Source organism: Phyllobates terribilis, unplaced genomic scaffold, assembly GCF_046119375.1.
Source record: "Phyllobates terribilis strain yellow unplaced genomic scaffold, ASM4611937v1 Scaffold_5__5_contigs__length_657084704, whole genome shotgun sequence".
Classification (NCBI taxonomy): Eukaryota; Metazoa; Chordata; class Amphibia; order Anura; family Dendrobatidae; genus Phyllobates; species Phyllobates terribilis.
In genome coordinates this window covers 119,055,991-119,082,447 of record NW_027362765.1, presented here as the reverse complement: position 1 = coordinate 119,082,447, position 26,457 = coordinate 119,055,991, and the positions used below count along the sequence as shown (strand labels likewise).

Genomic DNA, 26,457 nt, shown 5'->3' with positions numbered 1-26,457 from the left:
ATGATGTAGGGGACGGGAGGGCGCCAGCCGCCACATGTCGGATGTTACCAGACAGGCGCATGTTGAGGGTTATGGTGCTGTATTTCCTATGGTCATCCCCCCAGGTGTGGGCACATCTCATACTCATGTGTGACAGGACCTGATACCCCAGCTCACTGCAGCTTTACTATAAGCACCCTACAGAGTGACCCCAGCCTTGACCCCATAGGTCCAGTCCCAATCCCACCCCCTTATCCTTCCACCACCAGGCGCCAACCTTATACATCCATAGTTATTTTATTATGTCATTTCTGACACATCAGAGAGACGGAAAAAAATATCAATTTCTAGAACTACAATTCCCACCATGCCCTTACGGACGCTGTGCGCATGCGTAAACCCTCCTACAAACGCCACTAGGCGCCATCTTGCGACTGGCAAGATTTTTTTCTGCTTAGTCAGGTGAGGTAGACTTGACGAGCGTGGCCCTGCGGACACTTTTACCTTCCCGTTACCCGTTCTCTCACCTCCCACATAAACTTCTACCAGTCTCCTCATTGCAGTCTAATTGCTGTTTCCAGTCATCGGACCACGGTTGAGTTTCCACTCACAAGATGGCAGCCGGAATTACCCGCCCTTTTCGGCTGCCATCAGAGTGTATTTCCGCTTCCCGTCAGCCTCGCTGTGGTCCCTGCGGCTGGCGGCCGTGTGTCTCCGCCATATTGTCTGTGTGATCCCGGCGGGAGCGGCGGCCGCGGGGAGCGGGAACAGCAGGTGCGGGGACAGGGAGCAGGGCCCGGGGTGAGAGGGGTAACGGCGTGCTAGGAACACTCCGAGGGGAGTCCGCCGCGGGGCGGAGCCTGGCTTTACCTGGACGCCCGCCATCTCCGGGTGTGAAGAGGAGGGGGCGGGGTATCCTTTCCGGGGAGAGCCAGGGTAACGTGAGGTGGCCGAGGCCTGAGTGATGGCGGCGCCGGGGGCCTCCAAAGGCCTCATGTGTTATGTGGGGAGGGGAATTAGTGGTGGGGGATGGGGGGGCCTCCGGGGGTGGTGCCGGGATGGAGCAGGCCTCACAGGGACGTCTGGGGGGTGAAGGGCCGTGGATTATGTCTTGTCTGACTATTATATGGGGCGTGTGAGGGAGGATGGGGGTTATCCCGGGGGTTAAGATGTCTTGTGATGTCACTTTATAAGAAATGGAACTTTTCTTGCATTTATGGCTTCAGAGACCAATTCACGTCCGATTTTACAGCGTCCGTCACACGACTGTGTCTGCGCGTTACCACGACAAACTGTTTATTGTGCACTAGTATCTCTCCCCGGGGACATGATGCCGACAGAGTATATAAATATGGAGCGAGTTCATCCCCAGCCGGCCGATCTCAGAGAAGATTCCATAATGAGGTTATGCAGTCACGACTTGGCCCGGCTGCGCTAGGTGTGTGCCCTCCGGCCTGGCGGCACCGTGCAGTCAGCCCTGCTGTCAGATCTGTCGCCCTCGGGCCGTGCCACAGCACATTGAGGTCTCTGGCAACTTTCACCTGTGTGGGTAACACATTTTACTTGGAGGGGTGAGAGCCACATGTCCCCAAAATATGTATTTTTCTACTTTATGATCTAAATCTTTGAGGTTGTTGTGCAACACCTTATTAATCGGCTCAGGGAGGCAAGAAAAATGTAAAAAAAACTCCCTCCCAGACCGGTGTCAATGCTGAAGTTGATCATTGGCTGTAACAATCACGTGACCTTCCTCCCCTGCCTGCTGGACGTTGATACAGTATTGGGTACAAGGGAGGGGAGCGCCATCTGTCCAAGAGGAAAGTTAAAAATATATATTTTTTAATATTTTTCTCATCTCCTTTTCAAGGCAGCGATCAGAAGGGTATCCCAGCGGCAAATCAGTGATATTTACGCCATAGTGACATAATGCCCTGCTGGAGTTATTGGACGCACGGTCATGTGATGTTACTATGGACGCAAAGGCACTGCCGCCTGGTAAACGTAAGTGACAACATGGAACAGGATGTCAGTGGTGACTAAATATTTGCTTGCAGACAGGTAGCGCAGAAACCCCATAAGCTTCATTCATTTCCCAGGTCTATGACATTTTACAACCGATTTTTGCGAGTTAAAGAAATTTGTCAGGAGCTGGGAGAAATCAAGTATTTTATTACAATGATCAAAAGTGCAGTTTGTTCTGCAGCGTGATGAACGTGCATAGCTGCGGAGCATTGTGCCACCTCTGTACAGTAATCTGAAGCAGTGAGCCTCCGTCATTGCCCGGTGAGACTGGGTACACACCAGGGCCAATCTAAAAAAAGTTAATATTTGTTAAATTATTAACTTTCATAGGGATTTAGAGAAGTTTAGAAATGGTAATTAGTGATGAGCGCAAGTGCTTGTTACTGGAGTTTGCCTAGGGTGCTCGGGTATGCACAGAGTATCGCGGGTTCTCGAGTGACATGTTCGAGTCCCCACAGCCGCATGTTTCACGGCTGTTAAGACAGCTACAAAACATGCTGGGATTGCCCACATGTTTTGTAGCTGTCTAACAGCCGCAGAACAAGCGGGCACGAACGTGACACTCGGTGCATACCCAAGCACCCTAGGCAAACTCCAGTAACGAGCACTTGCACTCACCAAGAATGGTAATATCAATGTTCTATCAATCTGAGGCACCAATGATCGTGTTATTACCGTTCTACTACAGTAAATGTATTATAACTGATCATGTGCCATTTATGAAGCAGTCGAGATCTGAACCTTGGCATAGTCCACACCCCATTGTATACTCACTACACGGCATCCATTCGTATAATTCAGCGTCCTGATGAAATTCCCAAAGTAGTTGCCTTTTTTTCCACTCCCCTCATGGTTAGGCAACAATTTTAAATGGAAACCCCTTCAAGGGGGCGGGTGATAGTAAAATTAAAAATACCTCTGGGCGGAGATGCTAGTGGGAGTGTGCACTGGTCTTCCAGATCAGTATGGGCACCCAGAGTGGTCAGGAAACAGTAGGGAAAAAATAACTTATGTAGGGACTAGTATTTGACCTTGGGCACATTATGCAATAGCAGCGCCTACTGCATCACTAATGTATTTGCTCCGTCCTAGAAACCGCTATCTTGAAACCACGTGATGAATAGACTTTTTTTGATGTAACTGGATGTCTTCATCATGGTGATCCTTCTTGGATGGGGGAGGGGAGTTCCTCTTTCTGACACAGCTCTGGCTTTTATAGGAGGAAGTCCACTTTAAGCACCCTCCCATCTTTAGTACAACTGATCATGAGGGGGTGCTGTAGTGACTTTGATTCGGAAGGTTCATGATGGTTGTTCACCTAGGGTTGCCATTTGTTTCCTGCTTTCACATGTCAGAACATAACTACTAGAGGTAAACTCTGTGCTTGGGCTGTAAAGCCGTTTGTGATAAGTGGCTAAATGTAGCACTGATCTTATTACACTCTTTTATCGTGTATTTAGTCTCGCCTGCTGGGTGCAAGATCTCTCAGCACCCTTCATCTATGCTGACAGCTGCATGGATGTGCACAGGTAAATGGACATGGACGGTGCAGTACAATGCACAGTATGTTCTTTGCTTCGGCTACTTTCACCTCTGCAATAACTTGAGGTTTTGTTTGTTTTTCCAATTTTTTTTTTTTAAATTTTAAAAATGCATGTGTTTTTGGCTTGTAACTCATTACAATTTTTGCACCTTGTGCCTTCTACAGCCCCTGTGCTGTACTAGGTACTGCTGGCCGCAGAGTGGATTAAATGAGACTCCTGTCAGCATCTTGTCCACTGGGAGTGTGTGTAACTTTTCTGACTTCCTCTTAGCTGATGTCACACAGACCACATCAAAGTTGAATGTGGCGGGAAAGAAAGAGCCTAAAGCCAAACTCTGCAAAAAATTTTAATGAAACCAAATTAAAAAAATATATAATATTTCATTGTTTACATGCCGTTGTCACATAATATGACAAGCAGGAAAACAAGCTCCAGATTGTGGCTCACTATAATACACATCTACATATCAGTTGCTGGAGTCCCATAATGCAGGATCTGTACAGATTTTGGAAGCGCCAGATATCGTTATTTTACTACGGTAATAAAAGTACATATGTACGCATTTGGAGCTAAAAATCGATTCCCCTTATTTAGTGCATTTGCGAGTTATATTTTGTTCACTTTCAGGAAAATGGACACCATACACTAAAAAATAACAAACACAGCAGGTACATGCCCTCCCTGGATCCAGCCCCGGCTCCCTATCGCTGCCCCGGTCTCAGTATTTTGGCTGCAGTGGTAATGTCCTGTCGATGGCGCACACAAAAGATGTGACCAATCCCTGAGCTCGTACCTGTGCCGAGGTGGTCGACACGAGCCGCTGAGCTCAGCGATTGCCTACAGCGGTCACCGCTACAGCCAAAACACTGAGACTGACCGGAGCAGCGATGGGGAGCTGGCTCTGGACCTGGGGAGGGCCAGTATCTGCTTATCTTATTTTAGGTATTTTTGAAAATAACCCCTTTAAGCTGCACAGTGCATTTATTATTCTTCCCCTCTTTTTTTACCGAAACTTAAGATATCTTAATTCAATTTCCAGATATCTGAAGTCACCCTGATCCTCAGCTCATTACAGATCACACGGTTTCAGATGGAGTTTCTGGAGCCCGGTGGGTGTGTACTTTGTACCTCTCTATGGTGTACAGTTCCAGATCTCATGATGTGGTATACTTGTATGATTACACGTCCTCCATGCAGATTATTACATGAGTAATAGTCAAGGGGTTTCTCGAGTTATCTAAAAACTTTTCCAAAAGTGGCAAATAACAAAATATTAAATAACTTAAAAAAAAAAAAATAAATCTATACTGTCCTGTTTAATCCCAGCAGTTAAAGGTCTGCCCTTGAGCCTCCATGATGGTTTTCTGTTTACCAATTAATCAGCCAATTATTAGCCGCATCAGTATACAGGATGTCACTGGGACATGGCAATGGAAATTGGACAGGCAACTGCAGATGTTTTTTTTTTTTTGGTTGGGGTGATTGTATTTGTAGCTTTTGAACTGGGCTTTAAAAAAAATTCTATTTAAAATTCTTATGCATTTATTAAAGGCAGCTAATTTTTATATAGGGGTCTTCTACAGTTCCCACATGAGAAGCTGCCACTGGGTCTTGCATGGTCTTATTCCCCTTTTCCTGCTGAAAAAAAAAAAAAAAACCTCATACAAACTCTGCTTTGGGGGGTTTTACTAGTTTTGCTTTCTTTTGGTCCCTTTTTTGTCCTCTCCCTATGCTTGACTCTTCTCTTCATACAACTTTAGGATCTGGGTACATAAGTAAACCTTCTCCAAAATTGATCTTCTGATTTATGGACACCACAGCCAGTCAGTATCTACCTTTTTTTTTTTCCCCTTGACCGTGGGAGAAAAGAAACTCATCCCTGGGCAAACAATGACTCTCTGCAAAGTGCTGCTGTTTACATGGAAGAGTTCATGAAAGCCAGATATTGCCTCTTGAGCTTCTAAGTGTAAAAACTGGGCACACCACTGTGGACATGGACATTGCCAGCTTATTGTTTTGGAAGGCTTAAGGCACCATGTTGCAGCAAGGGGGGTGACCCATCTTATATGCAGGCCAAGGACCCTTGCGGAGATGGGTTCTATGTGTGGCTGCTCAGTTCACCCCCACAGAGGATGAGGCTGCGTCTGGAATCGGGGGTTTTGTGATAAATCCTGCTTGTTTGATGCTCTGAACACACAAAGTAGAACATGCGCTATTTTTAGTGTCATATGCGCCAAGATGTGAAAAGCGTAATGTTTGTCGTGGAGAATAACGATCCCGTGACTGCTCTACTTTACATCCCGCCTAAAGGGTCTCTGCTCCTTGGATGGGCTTTCTTTTTTTCCCCCCAGTTTTATGTAACTAAGGCCTAATAATTTTGTAATTACAAGTCATATAATTTCCTAATATGTTTTAGTTGTACATAATCTTCAAAATCTCAGCTTGCTATTGGTGAATGGCAACCATCATTGAGAGGCTTTATGTCCGGCCCGATCATGTCCACTTAATACAGCTGCAGGACCTGGGTCACACTATATGTTCGATGATGGTCTGACTTTTCATACCTCCACTGATCCTGAGAATGAGGGGGCAGCAGAGATAGTTTACCTCAGTGTCCCTTCACTGTTTTCCCTGCACAATGGGGCCCTAACCGCCTGCTGTGGGGGGAGATTTGGGGCAGCCCCATTCAGATGAATGAAGTAGGAAAGTCAGGAGACAAGGTGCAAAAATAGTATGGCACCTTTACGCTCTGGACTGGAGGAGTCCCAGAGTGTTGACTCCCCCCACCCCACGATCATATCTAGGTATCATTTAGGTATCCAGTCCGTATTAAAAGGGTCGTCCCTCCTGATTAATGTTCATTTTGTCTCTTTTCATATGTCTTTTATGTTTTTTCTTTTCTGAAAATCCAAATAAAAATGATGTTTGAAAAAAAAAAAAAAAGGTCATCCGATGCCACCACATGGAGGGCTCAACAGTGCAGGTACCTGGACATGCGTGCAAGCGGCAGGTATTATGCACATGTACCACACGATGCAGACGAGAGCGACGCTGGTCAACCCCTTTAATTCTTTAGTGCAGTAGATATTGTGTAAAAAGCATTTTCTGCAGAATTATTTAAGCCTTAAACGCAAATCCTTAAACAAAAAAAAAATAATCAGTCATATTTGCCAAAGGCAAAACCCAAACCTTTAGAAGTCCCATGGGGTTTCTACATGGCATATTAGTATGAGGGGTTGTCATGCCTGCGTTCTGTTTTGGGGTTTGTTTGTTTTTTTATCATTAACCTCATTTTTTTTTTTTTTATTATTGTAATGGTATAAGTGCCCTTGGTATTTTTCAAAGGCGACGAGACTCGGACTTTAGCTAGGTGAACACCCTGATATAAGAATCAGTCGGTAATCTGTGGTTTCTTCTACCTTTTTTCCATTACCTTTCTATTGGCTGTTACATCAGGGGTAGAGATGAGCAAATTTATGAGTGTAATTGAATTCTCCCTACATTATTTTTTTAAATTAGTATCCACGCAAATTTTTTTTTTTTTTTTTTGCAGTTCAGTAAAATGGTGGCCAGCTGCGGCTTTTATAGTGACGTCTATAGGGCAAACAAGTAGTAAAACTCTCCACGCCTTCTTTTTTCCCCCTTGTGCGCATCTTATTCACTCTGGGCCGTGGCTTCCGGCTCTTCTAGGCCTCAGACATCAGTGCGTGATGTGCCATTGCGGCACATGACATAACGTCAGGGTCTGCTATGATATCTGAGGAAGAGGATGCACACGACGGTAGCATGGGAAGAAGTGCGGTGGGTCCCTGGGACAAGTGGGCGGTGAGGTATTACCCCCCCCACCGCTACCCCGCTTTACCTTCTGCATTATGCTTAAGGATTTGGAGAGACCCCAGAGCATAATGAGGAATATTCAGTCCGCAAAGTAACTTCCCTGTGAAGTGCTTTCATTGCTGATAGACAGGGGGTGCTTGTCGTGAGCAGCCAACTAGGTTTCTCATGGGTGTTGAATACCTGCCTATTCGTGTGCTCACTTCTATCCGTTATCTAACGGCTATAGCCAACTCTCTTGCCTCGATATGTTGCAGCTCTTGTGTGCCTAGTCACGGCCACCGATGTGTCCCATAAAACCCTGCAGGGCCATCGCTGATTTAGCATCTACCAGTAGGTTGGCAGCGACGTCTATAACACTACGGGCGCATTCAGGAAGTAAGAGGTGTGGCTATAATTGGATTTTACTTCCCCGCCTGCACATTATAATTACACGGCTGCTTGTTGTTCTCACATGATAAGGTGGCACCATTGAAAACTGAATTTGACTAATTACTTCTCAATGCGGTCCTGCTGGTTCCTGTTGAGTTTCCTGATGGGATCCTCAGTCTTCATGCTTATGACCACCCACCTATAGGAGACCAGGAAACCTCAGCAATACTTCTTATACAACATGTGTAGGTTTCTCTCCGTCCATTCACTGGCGGAGCTTAGGAACAGAGATGGTGCGGGAGTGTCTTAAATAAGTCATGTACTAGCAATACCGTAACCAGGACCCCAAGGGTAATAACCTTTTTAAAAGTAAACTAATGTGGTCTTCCTAGTGGAGTTTTCTGTTAAATCTCCATTTACATAGTTTTTTTTCTTCCAGTCTATATGCAATTTTCCGTTTATTTAATTGCACATAGTTCTCTGAATTTTGGCTACTCTCCCAGCTGAGTGTTTTGGATCCATTCTTTTCTTAGAGCCGCAGATGGAGTGGACAGGTCATATACATTGGTTACTTGGCTATAGGATACTCCATATTTTGCCGTTTTTAGTAATGCTAATAGTCTTGTATTGCCCACCATTAATGCTTCAGTGGAGGGTTTTTCCTCGGGGCCTATTCAGTATCTATATTTCCATGTCGGTGCAGTCTGATCAGGCATTGATCTGTTTTGCACTGCAGGCTCTGGCCGTGTCCAGTTACTGTTTATTTGGCGGATAGTGCTGCATGAAGCGGTGATCGGTGGCACGTTACCATACAAGGGGACAGGAGCCGAAAAACCCTGCAGAACAGGGCCTGGTACTTTTAGGACATAATTGTGGTTCTGGATAGTCACATGGTGAATGGTGGTGTTGGCTAAAAACCTTGTCACCATATCTTATTGAGTAAAATATTTTGCAGAGAAATGGTGAGATGCTATTGGCACAGCTGGGCTGAGGAATAAAGTTTGGGTACTGCTTGACGGGGCCAAGTGTAATCAGTGGGGCTCAGTGTGCATGATTTGTTTTAGCATGAGGTTTGTAAGCCCGCGCTTTCCTAGCAGTAGGATTTCATGTACGTTTTTAGTTCTTCCTAAAACCATTTTCTCTTCTCTTCGCAGTGAGACTCCTCCGTCAAACAACTACTTACATTGGGCCTGTAACGTCACTGTCCATCTCTGGCCGCCAATCAGACCGCCATGTCGGGACCTGTGCCAAGCCGGGCCCGTGTCTACACGGATGTGAACACACACAGACCCCGGGAGTATTGGGATTACGAGTCTCATGTTGTAGAATGGGGGTGAGTCTCTCATTGCAGCTGTCTTTCCTACAAGTAATATCACGTTTATCCCGGGCTAATGATGGACGCTATGAAAGGTGAAACGAAAAGAACGATGGTGTGACCCTCGTATATTCCCTCCGTCCGCGGTGTTATCTAATATACTAATTAGCAGTGCAGTGCAATTACATTTACCAGAATGGACTGCTATCTCAATATGGATACCACCCGGCTCGGTGATTACATACATAATGTGGTCTTTGTTTTGTTTGCCGAAAAGTTGAACGATTTTAATCAAAACATGATAAACTCTTTCCTATCCATAAATTACTGTGAAATTCTTAAGTCCGGCATCCACAAGTATTGGCAGATGTCAGATTATCAAGCATCCAAATGATTAGGATCAGACCTTTTATGGGTAGTGTTTCCTGGAAATGGGTCATCAGCATCAGATCGGTGGGTCTGATACCCGGTAGCCAGATGTAGACATTGACTGGAGCTGAAAAGGCACAGCTCCATATATTTAGTGGCCTGTGCCAAGAACTGCAGATCCTATGCAACGGAGGTGCACTTCTTGGCAATAGCCACTGAACAGAGTACAGGTCAATGCCTGGGAGCCTTCTGATAACTGCAGATCGTTGAGTTTGCTGTGTGTCAGATCCTCTTCTCCCATTGATCTGTTATTGGTAATCAATATGAGAGTAATTGGCAACCCCTTTTAATCTGACCCTCTGGTTTTGCGTCACTAGCTGTGAAATGCTTACCATGTGTATTGGTTACTTGCTTTTAAAGTTTGTCATTTCACAGCCCCCCTAATCATCTTGGATAACTGATGCACAAGGCATTGGTATCAGAGACACTTCTCTGTTTTTGACGCCAGGTAAATAAAGTAAGAATATCAGTTAATCTGGATGGCCCTTGTAATGGATTCTGCATTTTTAAAAGGATTTTTAATAATCCTAATACCGTAGCATCAGCCATTTGAGGAGCACCCTTCTTTCGTTTGGGTGTGAGAGCAGTCCGTTTTTTTTGGTCGGCCTCTGCATTATAGGCCTTTCTGTGCACGTCACCTGAGCGTTTCTCTGGCTGTGGATCTGCGCTTGCAGTAATTACATATATTTTCTCCCTTGTTCCTGGCTCCTCCTAAGTGACGAGGGTCATAAGTGCAGATGGCTAAATCTTTCCTGACATTAAGCAGGGTTCATAGTCCTACACCAGATAATGTCATGGCTCTGACCCTCCCATGTAGATGAAAACAGAGCTTTTCTCTACCCGGAAGAAAGGTCCCATCTGAGCCGGTGTCTGGTGATAAATGCCTGATTTATGTCTGCAAGGTTCTAATGTGAATCTGCTGAAAAATGTTGTCCTGTTACAGGAACCAGGATGACTACCAACTGGTAAGGAAACTTGGTCGGGGCAAGTACAGTGAAGTCTTCGAAGCCATTAACATCACCAATAATGAAAAGGTGGTTGTGAAAATTCTGAAGGTGGGTTTAGTCCTATGTATGTAGTCTGAATGCAGACTTGAGGCTCATCCGTAATTTTTTTTTTTTTTTTAATAAATTTAGTTTTTTTTGTTTTTTTTTTTTGTTTTTTTTACATTTATGGTGTATCCGCCTCTCGCCAATCTCAAGAAAGTTTCTGTCTAAAAGCAGTGAGGTTTATCTAATCGTGAACAAACTTTTTAAAGTGGCTAAAAAGTGTGGATCATAGAATCATTTAAAGGGAATTTATCATTAAGAGTGAAACAATTTAAAATATTAGGAGTTTTTTTTTCTCTAATACTATATATAAAAATATTAAAGATTATAAGTTCTGATATTTTCAACTTTTAAACACTATGGGTTGCAGGTGCTCATATTTAAGATGAAAACCAATTGTAATGCTAGCTTGCTTTATGATTGCTGTAAGGCTGTGTGCCCACGATGCGTTTTTTAAGCGTTTCCGCAGCGGCAAAAACGCTGCAGGAACTCTTAAAAAACGCATGGTATAAGGCCTGCCATGTCCCACAATGATAATTCGCATGTGCTGTGCAGATGCTACGGAAATTTCCGCTGCGGATTATCATTGTGGAAAAAAATGCAGCACTACCAATTATTTTGCGGAAGTGCTGCGTTTTTGCCGCCATTGACTTGAATTGGAAAGCATGGATTACGCATCACTGCATAAGCAGATGCGCATTCCATGCGTTCTAATGTGCAGATGGTAGCCGGTTCTAGAGAAGAGGAGACTCTCCTCCGGACCTGGGTACCATTGAACCTGTAAAAAAAAGAATAAAATAAATATATGCTTACCTTCTGCCAGCCCGCAGTGCGCTCCTCCTTGCATGCCAGCAGTTCGCGATGGACTGAAGGACCTGCGCTGACGTCCTAGTCATGTGACTGGTCACGCGACGCTGACGTCGGCAGGTCCTTCGGTGTACCGCTGCCCGCAAGGGAGAACAGAGAAAAGCAATACTGCGGGGGCCATCGGAAGGCAAGTACATATTTTTTTATTTTTTACCATTCTTTTACGGTCACACTATATAAATCCTTGCCGTTTGCATGGATTTATATAGTGTTGACAAGCACTTTCCAAGTGATGCTAAAATCGCTTGGAAAGCGCTTGTCAACCCGCATGCGGAAATGCATCTGAAGAACGCTTCACTTCCGCATCTCCCTGGCAGGAAAAACGCATGTGCAATCCGCATGTACAATCCACATGCGTTTTTTCTGCCAGGGAGATGCAGAAACGCTCAGGAAAAAATCCTGAGCATTTCTGCATCGTGGGCACATAGCTTAAATGTGGACGTTTGCAGAATTAAGGTTCAGGATCATAGTGCAGCACAGTTATGTTGGCAAATGCAATGTGATACTGATGTCTGGGCAGGGTTGAAGGAAAAAAAAAGTGGAAGAAAATTCTGAAGTTTGTAAAAATATTACTTTGTGGCACCATTTTTTTTGAGACCCATAACATTGTTTATTTTTCTCTGGATGGAAATGTTAGGTCTTGTTTTTTGTATGGTGAGTGACTTTTTAGTCATACCATTTGGGCTATATATTGATTCATTGCATTTCTTTTTTTAAGGAAATGAGGGGAATTACAAAAACACAATTCTGGCATAGCATATTTACTGTATGGGTTACTTTTCCATATTTATAAACCACACTTTTACGGATGCAGTCATACCAACTATTTTGGTGTTTCTTTTTTCGTTTTTTTTTTTCTCCTCGGGGAGACCTTATGACTTCATCATGGGGTGAGAACAAGTCAAGCAGCCTGCCTGCAATACTTTCTGGGCTGCCCGACCTGTTCATTACGGGCAGAAGTCATTAGCCTGGTGCCCGACCTGCTTTCAACACCACTGGCTGTATTAAGTGCTCTGAATACTGTAAATGACGGTGTGTAGTAACAGCGGATCGGGCACCAGAGTGGTGGCGCTGACTTATTCTTAAGTTGAGAGCAGTTCGAGCAGGCTGGCATTAGTGTTACTGCTGCCGGACCAGTTCCCACTGCTGGATGAAGTCACTGGCGCAGCCTACTATCCCCGCTAATTACAGGGTACAAAGCACAACAGCCGGAGATTTGACTGCTCTAAGCTTTAGTGAGCAGTAGCCGTCACATTGCAGCTCTGCGCATAGCGGTAGGCTACAATAAAATGGCCCCTGACTTCACATACAGCTGTGAAATGCATGTGGTGTGACGTGCAGCTGATGTCACCACTATCTGGGAGCACTCCAGCTCCCTCGCAGTGGTTTACACCCTGTGAATCTTAAGTTATCGCAAAACTACAACTCCCAACATGCCTTGTTAGGCTTTGCTGGGAGCTTGTTTTGTTTTTTTATTTTTTTTTTTGCTCCAGCTGTAGTCACAGGTTGAGAACCACTGGTGTTGTGCATCTTTATACTCCAAAAATGGCGAATTTTCTGCATTTTTGGGGCGTTAATCTAGAAGAACTGTAAAACGCATACATGCCAAACAGAGTGCGTACAATGGTGAGCCATGACTGTTCTAGTAATGAAAAGGTTTTGCTCCTTACACCTCTTGTCATCTTTTTTTTTTTTTTTAGCCTGTGAAGAAGAAGAAAATTAAGCGTGAAATCAAGATTCTGGAGAACTTGCGAGGCGGACCCAACATCATCACACTGGCAGATATAGTGAAAGATCCTGTGGTGAGCTTCCCGCACTCCCAGTTTTAGATAGCATGGCATCTGTGCTGGGCCTGGACATCTGTAATCTGATTTATTGTTTCTCTTACAGTCCAGGACGCCGGCACTGGTATTTGAACATGTCAATAATACAGATTTTAAGGTGAATACCAAGAAATGGCTTATTCTGCCAAAAATGGTTTTTTGTTTTTTTTTTCTCCCCTTTTTCATTTAATAATATATTTTTCTTCCTCTCCGCAGCAGTTATATCAGACTTTAACAGATTACGACATTAGGTTCTACATGTATGAAATATTAAAGGTACTCCGTAGCTTTCTCTTCTACATTAGTTTTGGGTGTGTGCTAGTCACAAACCAGTTCATAGCTGCATTGTTTTCTTCTTCCTGCAGGCCCTGGACTATTGCCACAGTATGGGTATAATGCACAGAGACGTCAAGCCGCATAATGTTATGATTGACCATGAGCACAGAAAGGTAATTGCAGGGGTTGGGTGTGTGGCCATCAGTCTGACCTCTCACCGGGGTTGTGTTCTCAGCTTCATAATTATATTTCATGTCTCCTCTCAGCTCCGACTAATAGATTGGGGCCTGGCAGAGTTCTATCATCCGGGGCAGGAATACAATGTGAGAGTCGCCTCCAGATACTTCAAGGGACCCGAGCTGCTCGTGGATTATCAGGTATAAATGCTGCTTACTATGTTGCCCCCTTCCAGCACCACAATAATGTGCTGACATCTAACACTGGATAGCACGGTGGCTCAGTGATTAGCACTGCAGCCTCGCAGCGCTGGGTTCAAATCCCACCAAGGACAACATCTGCAAGGAGTTTGTATGTTCTCCCCGTGTTTGCCTGGGTTTCCTCCCACAATCCAAAGACATACTGATAGGGAATATAGATTGTTAGCTCCAATGGGGACAGTGATTATAATATATGTAAAGAGCTGCGGAATATGTTGGCGTTATATAAAAATAAAGATTATAGGGGGGAGAAGATCATGGTGCTAATGTCATACACCAACACATATGGACCCATCCTTCCTGCTTTCAATGTAAAAGCCGTGCTCTTCACATTTTTCCTTTCGTTGCTGTGTTTAGAAAAAATAAAACGAAGAAAACCTGAACCCTATGTTGTGCTGACCCTGTAACTTTTGAATCTAGAGCGAGGGGCCCAGTCCAATTGTCAATCCTCATTACAGTGTTGTAAAGTACCATATTGTACCATATTTTACTTTTGTATTTCACAGATGTACGACTACAGTCTAGACATGTGGAGCTTGGGCTGTATGCTGGCAAGCATGATCTTCAGAAAGGAGCCATTTTTCCATGGCCATGATAACTACGACCAGGTGAAATGCTGCTACACGTCTTGATTTGTTGGGGGCGAAGAAAGTTCATAATATATAGATAGAACAGCTGTTCACATGGGCCAGTAAATACGCCTGTTTGTTGCATGGAATTTTCTATTGTATGGTGCACATATATATTTTAGTTAGTGTGCAGGTACACACATGTATGTCAATTTGATTGATACCAACTTTAAGACCCCCCTGGATATGGCTGAAAGATTCACTGCCCATTTCTCCTGAAACGAAAATTTTTCTTTCCCCAAAGTGGAGTGCCTTTAGGCTGTGTGCACACGTTGCAGATTTGTCCCTTTTTTTTTCTGTGCACATTTTTCACAAAAACAGAAGGATTTCCTGACTCCAGCAAAGTGAATGAGAAACCTGAAGTGTCATGCACACGTTGAGTATTTTTAACTTGCAGATTTGGTGCAGAAAATCTGCTGTCTGTCAATTCTCTGCGTCTTTGCCTGCATTTTTCACCCAATGAATGCACTAAAAAAAAACGGCAAAAGTGACATTTTTGAGGCTGCGTTTTCCTGCCAAGAGATGCAGAAATTTCTGCACACAAAATACTCAACTTGTGCACATACCCTTAGGCTGTAAAATGCTCAAACCATTTGAAACTTCCTTAAGTAGCTAGTGCAATAAGTTTAAAGGGGTTGTCTGGTCACAAATCATTTGACCTTTACATAAGTCATCAATTTCAGACACTCGCTGATCTACTTTTATTTGCTCCGCCAGTTGTAAACTCTTTGAATGCAAAACGCATCTTCATTCATTAAGCACTTTTGATCTGATCTGCAGTACCCGCCAGCGGCCGCTACCCGTCTGATAAAGCGTCGCTTTGCAGATCCTTTCATAGTCTTCACAGCCGCCAGAGTAAATCACAGCTGATTACTGGGGTACCTGATGTTAAACCCCTTCTTACTGAAGTAATATTGATAACCTATTACATGCACAGGTCATCAATATATTGCGACTGGACAAAACATTTAGTGAGCTAATCGCTGTTCTTTTTGCTAAGGGTTCATGCATACAAACATATTGAGGATTTGTAACATTTCTTCCATTAACTTCTAGGAACCACATTGTGCATTTGTGCCTCCAGTTTCATCACGTGCCTTGGGGTGGGGGGTCCTAGAAGCGTTACCATACAAGATACTTGGGCGTAGCAAATGCCGCATACATGCAAACACTTACAATGCTGCGGACATCCACAAATACGTGGTTTAGATATTTGGGATTAACCTTGCTATATAGCCGTAATGTTCACTATGGGTTTCATAATGCATACTTTTCCAAACTTAGTTGGTGAGGATAGCCAAAGTACTGGGGACAGAAGATCTGTACGACTACATTGACAAGTACAATATTGAACTGGATCCACGCTTCAATGATATCTTGGGCAGGTGAGCTATAAAGTAATGCCTGCTGGTACTATCATTGCACATCTGTAGTGGTCTTTGCCATTTGTTCTCCTTATACTCTGACTTTTGTGTACTCAGACATTCCCGCAAGCGATGGGAGCGCTTTGTGCACAGCGAGAATCAGCACTTAGTCAGTCCAGAGGCTTTGGATTTCCTGGATAAGCTGCTGCGATATGACCACCAGACACGACTGACTGCTCGTGAAGCCATGGACCACCCTTACTTCTGTGAGTGCTCAGTATTGTGCACCTTTCCCCTCACTTGCATTTTCTTCTTTTGTGGTTTCATAAGTCTTTTGTTCCACAGACCCTATTGTGAAGGACCAGTCTCGGATGGGCTCCTCAAACATGCCCAGCGGCAGCACCCCAGTCAGTAGCGCCAGTATGATGTCAGGTCAGTCCCAGCCCAAGTCCAGTAAACGTGATAAGCCAGGTCAGTCATTGGTAAATGTTCTAGGACTCCCTCTGGTGGTGGCGTTTTGTGCAGGATTTGTGTGTAAATAATGGGCTGTAATCAATCACACATTATGATTAATTTCCTGGGTGTAACTGTCAATCAAATGCCACATTCCAATGCATAGTGATTTAAATGGCCACAAACCTACAAGACAAGCTTTTCTTATAAAATCCTAGTAAGATCCACTCTGTTATTAAATGGTGATTGTCTTTAGACATTTATCATATGCCCATCTGAGAGTGTTGTGGTCACCAGTTGTACTTTTGGCTGTGTGCGGTAATGGCACAGGCTCTCCTGTGAGTGGAGAACAGGAACCCTGCTATTGCTTATTAGACTTGCTATACCTTATGTGCGGGTTTAACCAAACACTCTTTAAAAAAGATTAGAACAATAACCTTTATGCATACATGTCTTAAGGTTCTTGGTCATTTATTTTGCAAAGTTTTGAATTGCCACCTTTTTTTATTAAGAAAAAAAAATCTTTTTGATTCTGTTACTCTTATAGTTTTAAATTTAATTTGACCAGATGTATATTCATAGTTCAAGGGATATCCTGAAGTTTTGAAGCTATCCACTATCACTTGGGATCTGACCACTGGGATTCCCTCTAAACCATGACCAGCCTTTCCCCACCAAGCCTGAGAATGGGACTCTGAAGAGCCCTATGGGAATGGAGCTGTGGTCAACAACTGCTCTTATTAATGGGACCACCAGGGATGGCTGAGTGCAGCTCTTGGCTGGTCTTTGGCACTATCATAAAAATGAATGTAGTAATGCGCACTTCATTCATTAGTTCTCGGGACTGGTCAAGGTTATTCCCTATGTAATGCATAGAGGATAACTTCCAAATCAACTTGTATTGTTCAAAATGTATTGTAATTGTTTGTGCTATGTATATCCCTTTCACATGTAAAGTGCCATGGAATGAATGGCACTATAATAAATTTAAAAAAGTTGTCAGACCCCTAAATCCCAATTTCTTTACTTTTAAGCTAATCTGTGCTGTATTGTAATATATAACACCCCTATACTCCACCTTTCATTCCTCCTGACTGTCACTTCATTCCCTGAACCATTTACATCTGACTCTCCAGACCAGGCAGCTTCCTGGGCTTCTTATCTAAGCTCACAGCCTGAGGTAGCCCCGCCCCCAGCCTCAGTGTCCAGCTCCGCCCTCTACACTCATTGGCTGATAGTATTTTCCCCAGCATTGAAAGTCAGAGCAGCGATCCTATGTCCTCATCTGTAGTGCCATAATCTACCACACATCCCTAGTGGTGACCGAGCCATCACAGGCGCCCACATCACCCCTGACAAAGGAATACTGGGAAGTGAAAAGTCTAGTGTCACAAACAGCTGCTGCAGAACATCATAATGCACACCTCAGCTACTGCAGAACCTCTTAATACACACTTCAGCAGCTGCGGAACTTCATAGCTTTTATCAATGCATTAAATTGATAGAATGGCTTTTATTCCCACGTTGAGCCATTTAATGGTGATCTGGAGATGGCAGTATGTAATCGGTGACGCTGAGGCGTCCAATGTTATTTTGCGATGCAATAAGGAGTCTGACTGCTGGCTCCTACTGCACGACACCTCGGGCCACAGGAATCAGACATTGGCTCTATTATTGCAGTCATGTATTTTTTACTCTGATGCTGCCGCGTTTCAGATAAAATATGCATGTAATGTCTGGCGACTATGATGACTAGCTCGAGTCCAGTCCTCTGTTGCTTCTCCCTGCATTGCTCTGCTAGACTGACAGATGTCCCCCTTGGTCTGTAATTCTGCAAGTTGACATGCGGAGTCCTAAAGGTGTGTAATATGCGCTCTGTTAGGATTTAGCTTTACTTGCTGAATCCAGTGGGCATCACGTGATCACTCACATGCAGTTAGCAGACTCATGGTCATGTGACGACTGACGTTCCTCCTGATTATCTCAATTGAAAATTAGAGCAAAGAGAAGCTGGAGGAACATCAGTCGTCACATGACTACAAGTCTGCAAATCGCATGTGAGCAATCACGAGATGACCGCTCAAATCGGCAAGAAGAGCAAAATCATAACAGAGCATATTGCACACCTTTAGGACTCGGCAAGTCAATGTTAACTTGCAGAATTACAAACGTGCAAATGACCCCTCTATATAAGGCCTCCTTCACACGTCTGTGTTTCCAGTACATGTGGTATCCGGTTTTTGTTTTTTTCACAGATCCCACACATGCCTATTAAAACAGTGTGTCCATGCAAACAACACAGAGACATGTCTGTGTTTCTTTTGTGGCAGCATGGATGACAAAGGCCAATAAGTCTGTGTCCGTGAAAACCGCGTACAGCCCACGGATGGCATCCGTGTATTGTACATGTTTAACATTAAATATAGGTGAAGCTTTGTAATTTTTCTTTACCCATGCTGGAAAAACACTAATGATAAAAACGGACACACGGATGACACACTGGTACCAGTACTGGGTTTTCACGGACGTGTAAAGGAGGCCATACTTACTATTATGTTATGTCTAGACGTGCTCGACTTCTCCCAATGGAAGTGTGTTGAGAGAAACCAGGTACGTTTAGTCAGCACGAGACTGCAGGTAGGTAAATGTACCTTGTTTCTCTCGGTACATTTCCATTGGGAGAAGTCGAGCACGTCTAGACGGCACGTGACCGTAAGTATGCAATTTGCATACATGCAGCCTCGTGAACGCCGGTTTGCTCTGGGGAATCCTGACAGCTTACAATACCGCACACGGTCACAATTCAGTAATCCACAGTCACAGAAGAATGACTGCAGATTTGTGGCAAGTTTGAAGTCATTATATTATGTATGAGTGCTTATATATATATTTATTGCACCCCATATTATGTAAAGGATGTAATAGATATATATTATACTACTCACATAAAGTTAGGTAGGGATGTTTGGCTTTCGGGTGAAATTTCAGGATGATCCTAAATTGCTCTCTAACATTTTCAGGTGAACTTAATGTGATGGCTCTAAATTTTTGAATTCCTGTGTCCAACTGCTCAATGTTTCAGTGCTTTTTGCACAATTTGCTGTTTTCTAACAAGGCGCTTAATGGCAAAACTCACAACAGGTTTTTGATCGGCAGCACCACGCTATTGTGAGGCTGCAAGCTGGTTGTTCTCAGATGGAAGAGGCCACTAAGCTTAGAGGGTCACAGAGTGTGATCAGCAGGGTGCTACAGAGATACAGAGAGACTGGAAGGCTAAATGCCCACAATGCAGAAATTCTGCATATTTTTTCCGCTTCTCCCTGGCAGGAAAAACGCATGCGGTTTTTATATGCGTTTTTCCCGTCAGGTGGAAGCGTTTGTGAAGCGTTTTTGCATTCATTTCTGCATGCGGGTTATCAAGCGCTTTTCCAAGCGATTTTAGCATCACTTGGAAAGTGCTTGACAACTTGGTCACACTATATAAATCCATGCAAGCGGCATGGATTTATATAGTGTGACCAAGTAATAGTTAAAAAAAAATAAGAATGGTAAAAAATAAAGATCATACTTGCCTTCTGATGGCCCCCGGTGTTTTCTCTGCTGCGTCCGGTCTGTTGTATGGGTCGCGGTGGTGTGAAAGGACCTGCCATGACGTCATTTAGTCATGCGACAGGTCACGCGACCGCATCGGTCGCGTGACCTGTTGCATGACTAAATGACGTCATGGCAGGTCCTTTCACAACACCGCGACCCATACAACAGACCGGACGCATCGCTGAGGAGACAGGGGGCCATCAGAAGGTAAGTATAATCTTTTATTTTAAATTCTTTTTTTTTTACAGGTACCATGGTACCCCGGTCTGGAGGAGAGTCTCCTCTTCTCCAAACCCGGGTACCATCTGCACATTGAACTGTATGATATTCGCATGTGCACACACGATAATATGCGTTTCAATGCAAGTCAATGGTGGCAATTACGCTGCTTGTCCGCAAAATTAATGGACATGCTGCGTATTTTTCCGCAATGATAATCCGCAGTGGAAATTTCCGCAGCATGTGCATAGCACATGCGGATTGTCATGGGGGGACCATGGGGCACGTATTACCAAGCGTTTTTCAAGCGTTTTCACTGCGGAAATTCTGCGGCAAAAAAAACGCTTGAAAAACGCATAGTGGGCACGCAGCCGAAGAGTCATAGAAAGGCAGAGAAGTGGCCGTCCTTTGGCCACATCCCACACTGGTGACCGCTTCATTGTGAACGATGCCCTTCGGAGCCGGATGATGAATGCTGCACAATTCCAGGCACATTTAAGGAAGGTGAGAGGCACCCAAGTGTCACGTCAGACTATTCCAAACTGTTTACATCAGCGTGGTGTGCGTGCTAGACGACCTGCAAGGCTACCTGACCACACACACAGGCGCCATCTACGAGGGACCAGTGGGCCTCAGTGCTGTCCACTGATGAAAGTTGATTCACGCTGAGCAGAAATGATGTTCACCAATGATGTTGGAAACTTCAAGGAGAGCTCTATGCATCAGCCACTGTTGTCACCAGACAACCACTTGAATGGTGGTGGCGTTAGTGTGAACAGGTGTCTACTCAATACAGAACTGCCCTACACTTTGAATTGTACAGTGACAAGCCCCTACTGCTTGAATAACATCATTAATCCAGTCATTGTGCCTCTGTACGAACAACACAGGTCTCATTTCATCTTCATAGACGACAATGCTCCAGCTCATCAAGGTCGCCTCATTAGGGAGCGGCTGCGGGAGACTGGTACCTCAAATGGAGCAGCCTGCACTTTATCCGAACCTGAATCCCATAGAAAACCTATGGGATCAGCTGAGTCGTCGTGTAGAGGCGTGTAACTCTGTACCCCAGAACCTCAATGTCCTGAGGGCCGCCCTTCAAGAAGAGTGGGATGCCATGCCTCCGCAGGCAATAACTCCACTTGTGAGCTGCAGGAGACATTGTAAAGCTGTAATTGATGCTGAAGGCCACATGACAAGTTATTGAGACATTGACATTTCTTGTTGGGGTATACCCACCACTGTTGGCTTTTTTCAATAAATTGTTTGAGATGAGGAAATCACCATTGCATGCATCTACTTAAATGCCCTACTTTCATGATAAATTATCACTGGAGCGTGAACTTAAGTTTTCCATACATTTCACCCGAAAGCCAACACCTCATTTAAAGATTTTTCTGTATTTTCAGGACTATGAAAATTGTACATTCACACTGAAGGCATCAAAACTATGAATTAACACATGTGGAATTATATACTTAACAAAAAAAAGTGTGAAACAACTGAAAATATGTCTTATATTCTAGGATCTTCAAAGTAGCCACCTTTTGCTTTGATGACTGCTTTGCACACTCTTAGCATTATCTTGATGAGCTTCAAGAGGTAGTCACCGGAAATGGTCTTCCAACAATCTTGAAGGAGTTCCCAGAGATGCTTGGCACTTGTCGGCCCTTTTGCCTTGACTCTGCGGTCCAGCTCACCCCAAACCATCTCGATTGGGTTCAGGTCTGGTGACTGTGGAGGCCAGGTCATCTGGCGTAGAACCCCATCACTCTCCTTCTTGGTCAAATAGCCCTTACACAGCCTGGAGATGTGTTTGGGGTCATTGTCCTGTTGAAAAATAAATGATCGTCCAAATAAACGCAAACCGGATGGAATAGCATGCCGCTGCAAGATGCTGTGGTAGCCATGCTGGTTCAGTATGCCTTCAATTTTGAATAAATCCCCAACAGTGTCACCAGCAAAGCACCCCCACACCATCACACCTCCTCCTCCATGCTTCACGGTGGGAACCAGGCATGTAGAGTCCATCTGTTCACCTTTTCTGCGCCGCACAAAGACACGGTGGTTGGAACCAAAGATCTCAAATTTGGACTCCTCAGACCAAAGCACAGATTTCCACTGGTCTAATGTCCATTCCTTGTGTTCTTTAGCCCAAACAAGTCTCTTCTGCTTGTTGCCTGTCCTTAGCAGTGGTTTCCTAGCAGTTATTTTACCATGAAGGCCTGCTGCACAAAGTCTCCTCTTAACAGTTGTTGAAGAGATGTGTCTGCTGCTAGAACTCTGTGTGGCACTGACCTGGTCTCTAATCTGAGCTGCTGGTGACTCGGATAAACTTATCCTCAGAAGCAGAGGTGACTCTTGGTCTTCCTTTCCTGGGCCAGTCCTCATGTGAGCCAGTTTCTTTGTAGTTCTTGATGGTTTTTGCAACTGCACTTGGGGACACTTTCAAAGTTTGCCCAATTTTTCGGACTGACTGACCTTCATTTCTTAAAGTAATGATGGCCACTCGTTTTTCTTTACTTAGCTGCTTTTTTCTTGCCATAATACAAATTCTAACAGTCTATTCAGTAGGACTATCAGCTGTGTATCCACCAGACTTCTGCACAACACAACTGATGGTCCCAACCCCATTTATAAGGCAAGAAATCCCACTTATTAAACCTGACAGGGCACACCTGTGAAGTGAAAACCATTTCTGGGTGACTACCTCTTGAAGCTCATCAAGAGAATGCCAAGAGTGTGCAAAGCAGTCATCAAAGCAAAAGGTGGCTACTTTGAAGAACCTAGAATATAAGACATATTTTCAGTTGTTTCACACTTTTTGTTAAGTATATAATTCCACATGTGTTAATTCATAGTTTTGATGCCTTCAGTGTGAATGTACAATTTTCATAGTCATGAAAATCCAGAAACATCTTTAAATGAGAAGTTGTGTCCAAACTTTTGGTCTGTACTGTATATATGTGTGTGTGTGTGTGTGTGTGTGTGTGTGTGTGTGTGTGTGTATATGTATAATAGGTAATAGATGGCTAGATGGAGAAGACCAATATATAGGTAGGAGATAGATTAATAGAAAAATACAAGATGGATAATAGATATATAAATACATAGACACATGGCATATTATACTCACCTTTGTAGAAGGCTTTTCCTTCGTAGGGTTCTGCAGCAGATTCTTTATTTCTGTCTTCCAGTCACATGAGGCTGTTATGTGACCCTAAGGGGCAGGATCTTCAGTCTTTGCTGAGATTGAACGGTGGAGGAAGGAGCTTTCAGCTCCTTGTTCCACTTTCAATTTTTCTCTGTCTTTATCAGCAGAGTCCTGCCTGCTGGCTTACACTGTGCTAGCACAGGGGTCTGGCAGACTGGGGGTGGTGGCTGTTGTGACATTAGGTCCAGTCTCTGCCTGACAGGAAGACTCTGGTAGAGGAGTGAGCAGCTTCTCCAGAATCAGGAGCGAGCTGGTTACATCCCAAAGTGTGGCATCTAGGCAACAGTGTATAATGCTGACAAGGTAGGGAGTATATCACAAACTGTCAGTATTCTGCAGCCTACGTATACACATAAAATAGGAAAAAGGCCCAGACACCGCTTTAACAGTGAAATGTTCGTAAATACTACATTGTAAACCCCTTTCTGACCTGTTGATTTTTCATCTTGTTTTTTTTTCTCATTTACCTTCTTCAAAGAGCCATGATTTTCTTATTTTTCCATAGATATATAAGTATGAGGGCTTACTTCTTTAGAGGGACAGGTTTCAGTTTTGAATAACACCATTCATTTCACTATATCATGTACCGAAAAATGGTGGGGGGATTCAAGTGGAGGAAAAAAGCAGTTTTGTTTTTTACGGCCTTCATTGTGCAGTAAAAATACTCTATCTTTGTGATTTTCAAGGTCAGTACAATTACATTAATAAAAAACTTGTATAGGGGTTTCTTTTTTTTTTTTTTTTTCTGTTTTTACTTTAAGTGGCGCAAAAATTTTTCAAAAACGTAATTTTTTATATTTTAAAAAATCCTTTTCCAACGAACCTGTGTGGCGATTGTTTTTTACGTTGAGAAGTTTTTATTTCCATTTTGGGGTACATACCTTTTGATCAATTTTTTTTTTTTTTTTTTCCCCTCTACTTACTGTAGGGGTTAATTTTATATTTCTATAGGTGGAACTCTTACAGGCACAATGATGGCAAGACTGTTTTTTTATTTTTTTTAATTATTTTTAAATGGAAGGATGAGGGGGTCGAATACTTTCATCTGCTCTTTGGGACTTTACTGCATTTTTGACTCCTGTTTATGTAGTCAAAATGACCATCTCCTATGAAGCCAAGCCGCATCTGCCGGGTATGGTGTGCACACAGCTCTTGAGCCCACTCCAGAGACCTCAATTACATACATCTGTCACAGGTCTGGAAGGGGTTAAAAATGTAGCTCCAGTGATAGGTTTTCTTATAGTGCCTAGATGGTGATATCCATACTAAGTGGTATTATTTGGTCTGATCTTAACCTTCATCCAGATTGGGTTTTTAGATCCATTATTACTGATTTATTTCATGATATTAGTTTTCACATTTTTAAACACAATTTTTTAATGATCCTGGAATATACAGGATGTGTTAATTTAGGCCTTTGTATTAATGTTAATCCATTACATCTTTCTTGCTTCCATTTCAGGGATTTCCACGGTGCCAACTCCCTCAGCTTTGGGTTCTTTAGCCGGATCACCCGTCATCTCTGCAACCAACACCCTCGGGACGCCCGTAGCTGCCACTGCCGGAGCCCCACAGTAGGGAATCATTGTTCTGGCGCCTGGTCAGGAGAGGGCAGCAGATCTGGGAAGGAGAACCCTGATCCTCGGCCCCTTGTCCTGACTTCAACACCCACCAAATGTGGAGGGTGGGGGCTGCCCAAAAGAGCAAGAAAGGCCCCTGGACGCGCCGTGTCTGAGCAGTTGCTTGTGGATTTATAGTAGTTCCGTCATTATATATATAAAAAAAAAATATAGGCTGAATAATTTTTTTTTTATTTTTTTTTTGTTTCAATTATTTTTTTTTTTTTATTTTTTTTTATTTTTTTTTTTTACTTTTGTTATGGCTCCTGGTCCACAGGTTGCCCTCATGTCTCTGGGATGTGGCTCCTGGACTTGGCCCACCCTGTTTCCTCAGCTGTTTCCTGGATAGATTTTTTTTTTTTTTATATATATATATATTTTGTTCAGTCCCTTTTTCATCATGACCCTCCTGTGTCCCCCACCTGCAGAGGGAGGGGTGAGGGACTTTCTCGAATCTGTATCTAACCTCTTCCCGGGCTTTGCTGTGGCACAATTCCACGAATGACAGACGCCAGGTATATGGGTGGATGAATGAGACCATTACTCTGGCCCCGCATGGTCCTTCTGTTAAAACTAATAATAATGGCTAAAGCAAAGCCTTGACTTCTAGTTTTACTTGATCCAATGTTGCTTTATTGTTCCCTGTAAGAGACTAGGTTAAATTCTCAAAAAAAGCAATCTAATTTTGACCCTGAAGACTTTCCAGATATCATTCCCTTTTTCCTTTACACAGCTGCAAAAAATAAAAAATAAAGATGCAGGAGCCTTGCCAGTTTTTAGGTGGATTATGAAAAGCCACCAGGTGGCACTCACAGTATCCTATACTCTTGATTTTCTTGAATTGTACCCCATTAATGCATGCTTGGAAAGGAGAAACACCCCCACACACATTTTCCGGCTCGTCCTGCTTTCTTTCCAAAGAAAAGCTGTTCCACAGAAACGGGAATGTTCCCTGGAGAGACTCGGCTATTCGCACCATTCAATGATTTCTCCCATTGCCCTGGAAGTCTCTTCCTCCAGACGCCTGTCCTGCAGACAGTATCCTCACATGTCTCCCCGCACCTGAGAGAACCTCACACTTTGCCTACTTTAGGGACTGTAGTGACAACCACTCATTAGCTCCCAAGATGCTGGTGACACTCCCTCCCCTGAAAATGTACCTCATAGCTTTCATCTACTGTGGGGACCTGTCTCTTGGGACGCCCTCTTTTCCACCCGGTCTCCCTTGTTTACTCAGCAGGAATCTGTTGAAAATTTTCATTTTTTTCCCCTTCCTCCCTCCCCTCCTTTGCACCCATCCCTTTCCCCTGTGTCCAGCAAGAGATGTTCCAGTGACACAGACGATGCTTTTTCCTTCACATGTGACAGATCTAATGTTGGAACTATTTGGTGTAAATAAACATGGTTTTATTTATCAA

At 43.8% G+C, this 26,457-nt stretch overlaps 1 protein-coding gene across 4 annotated transcripts; it reads left to right on the top strand.

Annotated features, from left to right (window-relative positions):
* Positions 1-608: 608 nt before the first annotated feature.
* On the top strand, positions 609-26,457 carry CSNK2A1 (casein kinase 2 alpha 1). 4 transcript variants are annotated; one of them, XM_073682835.1, is made up of 13 exons: positions 609-753; positions 8,906-9,084; positions 10,439-10,550; positions 13,112-13,213; positions 13,302-13,352; positions 13,454-13,510; positions 13,600-13,683; positions 13,777-13,887; positions 14,454-14,555; positions 15,861-15,961; positions 16,058-16,206; positions 16,286-16,411; positions 24,883-26,457. In XM_073682835.1, exons 2-13 carry the CDS (start codon positions 8,984-8,986, stop codon positions 24,996-24,998), a joined length of 1,212 nt encoding a protein of 403 aa, XP_073538936.1. In that variant the 5' UTR covers positions 609-753; positions 8,906-8,983; the 3' UTR covers positions 24,999-26,457. The 4 variants fall into 4 exon arrangements, with proteins under 4 accessions (XP_073538936.1, XP_073538938.1, XP_073538934.1 ...); XM_073682837.1 differs by having other exon boundaries at positions 13,451-13,510; positions 16,286-16,372; XM_073682833.1 differs by having other exon boundaries at positions 13,451-13,510.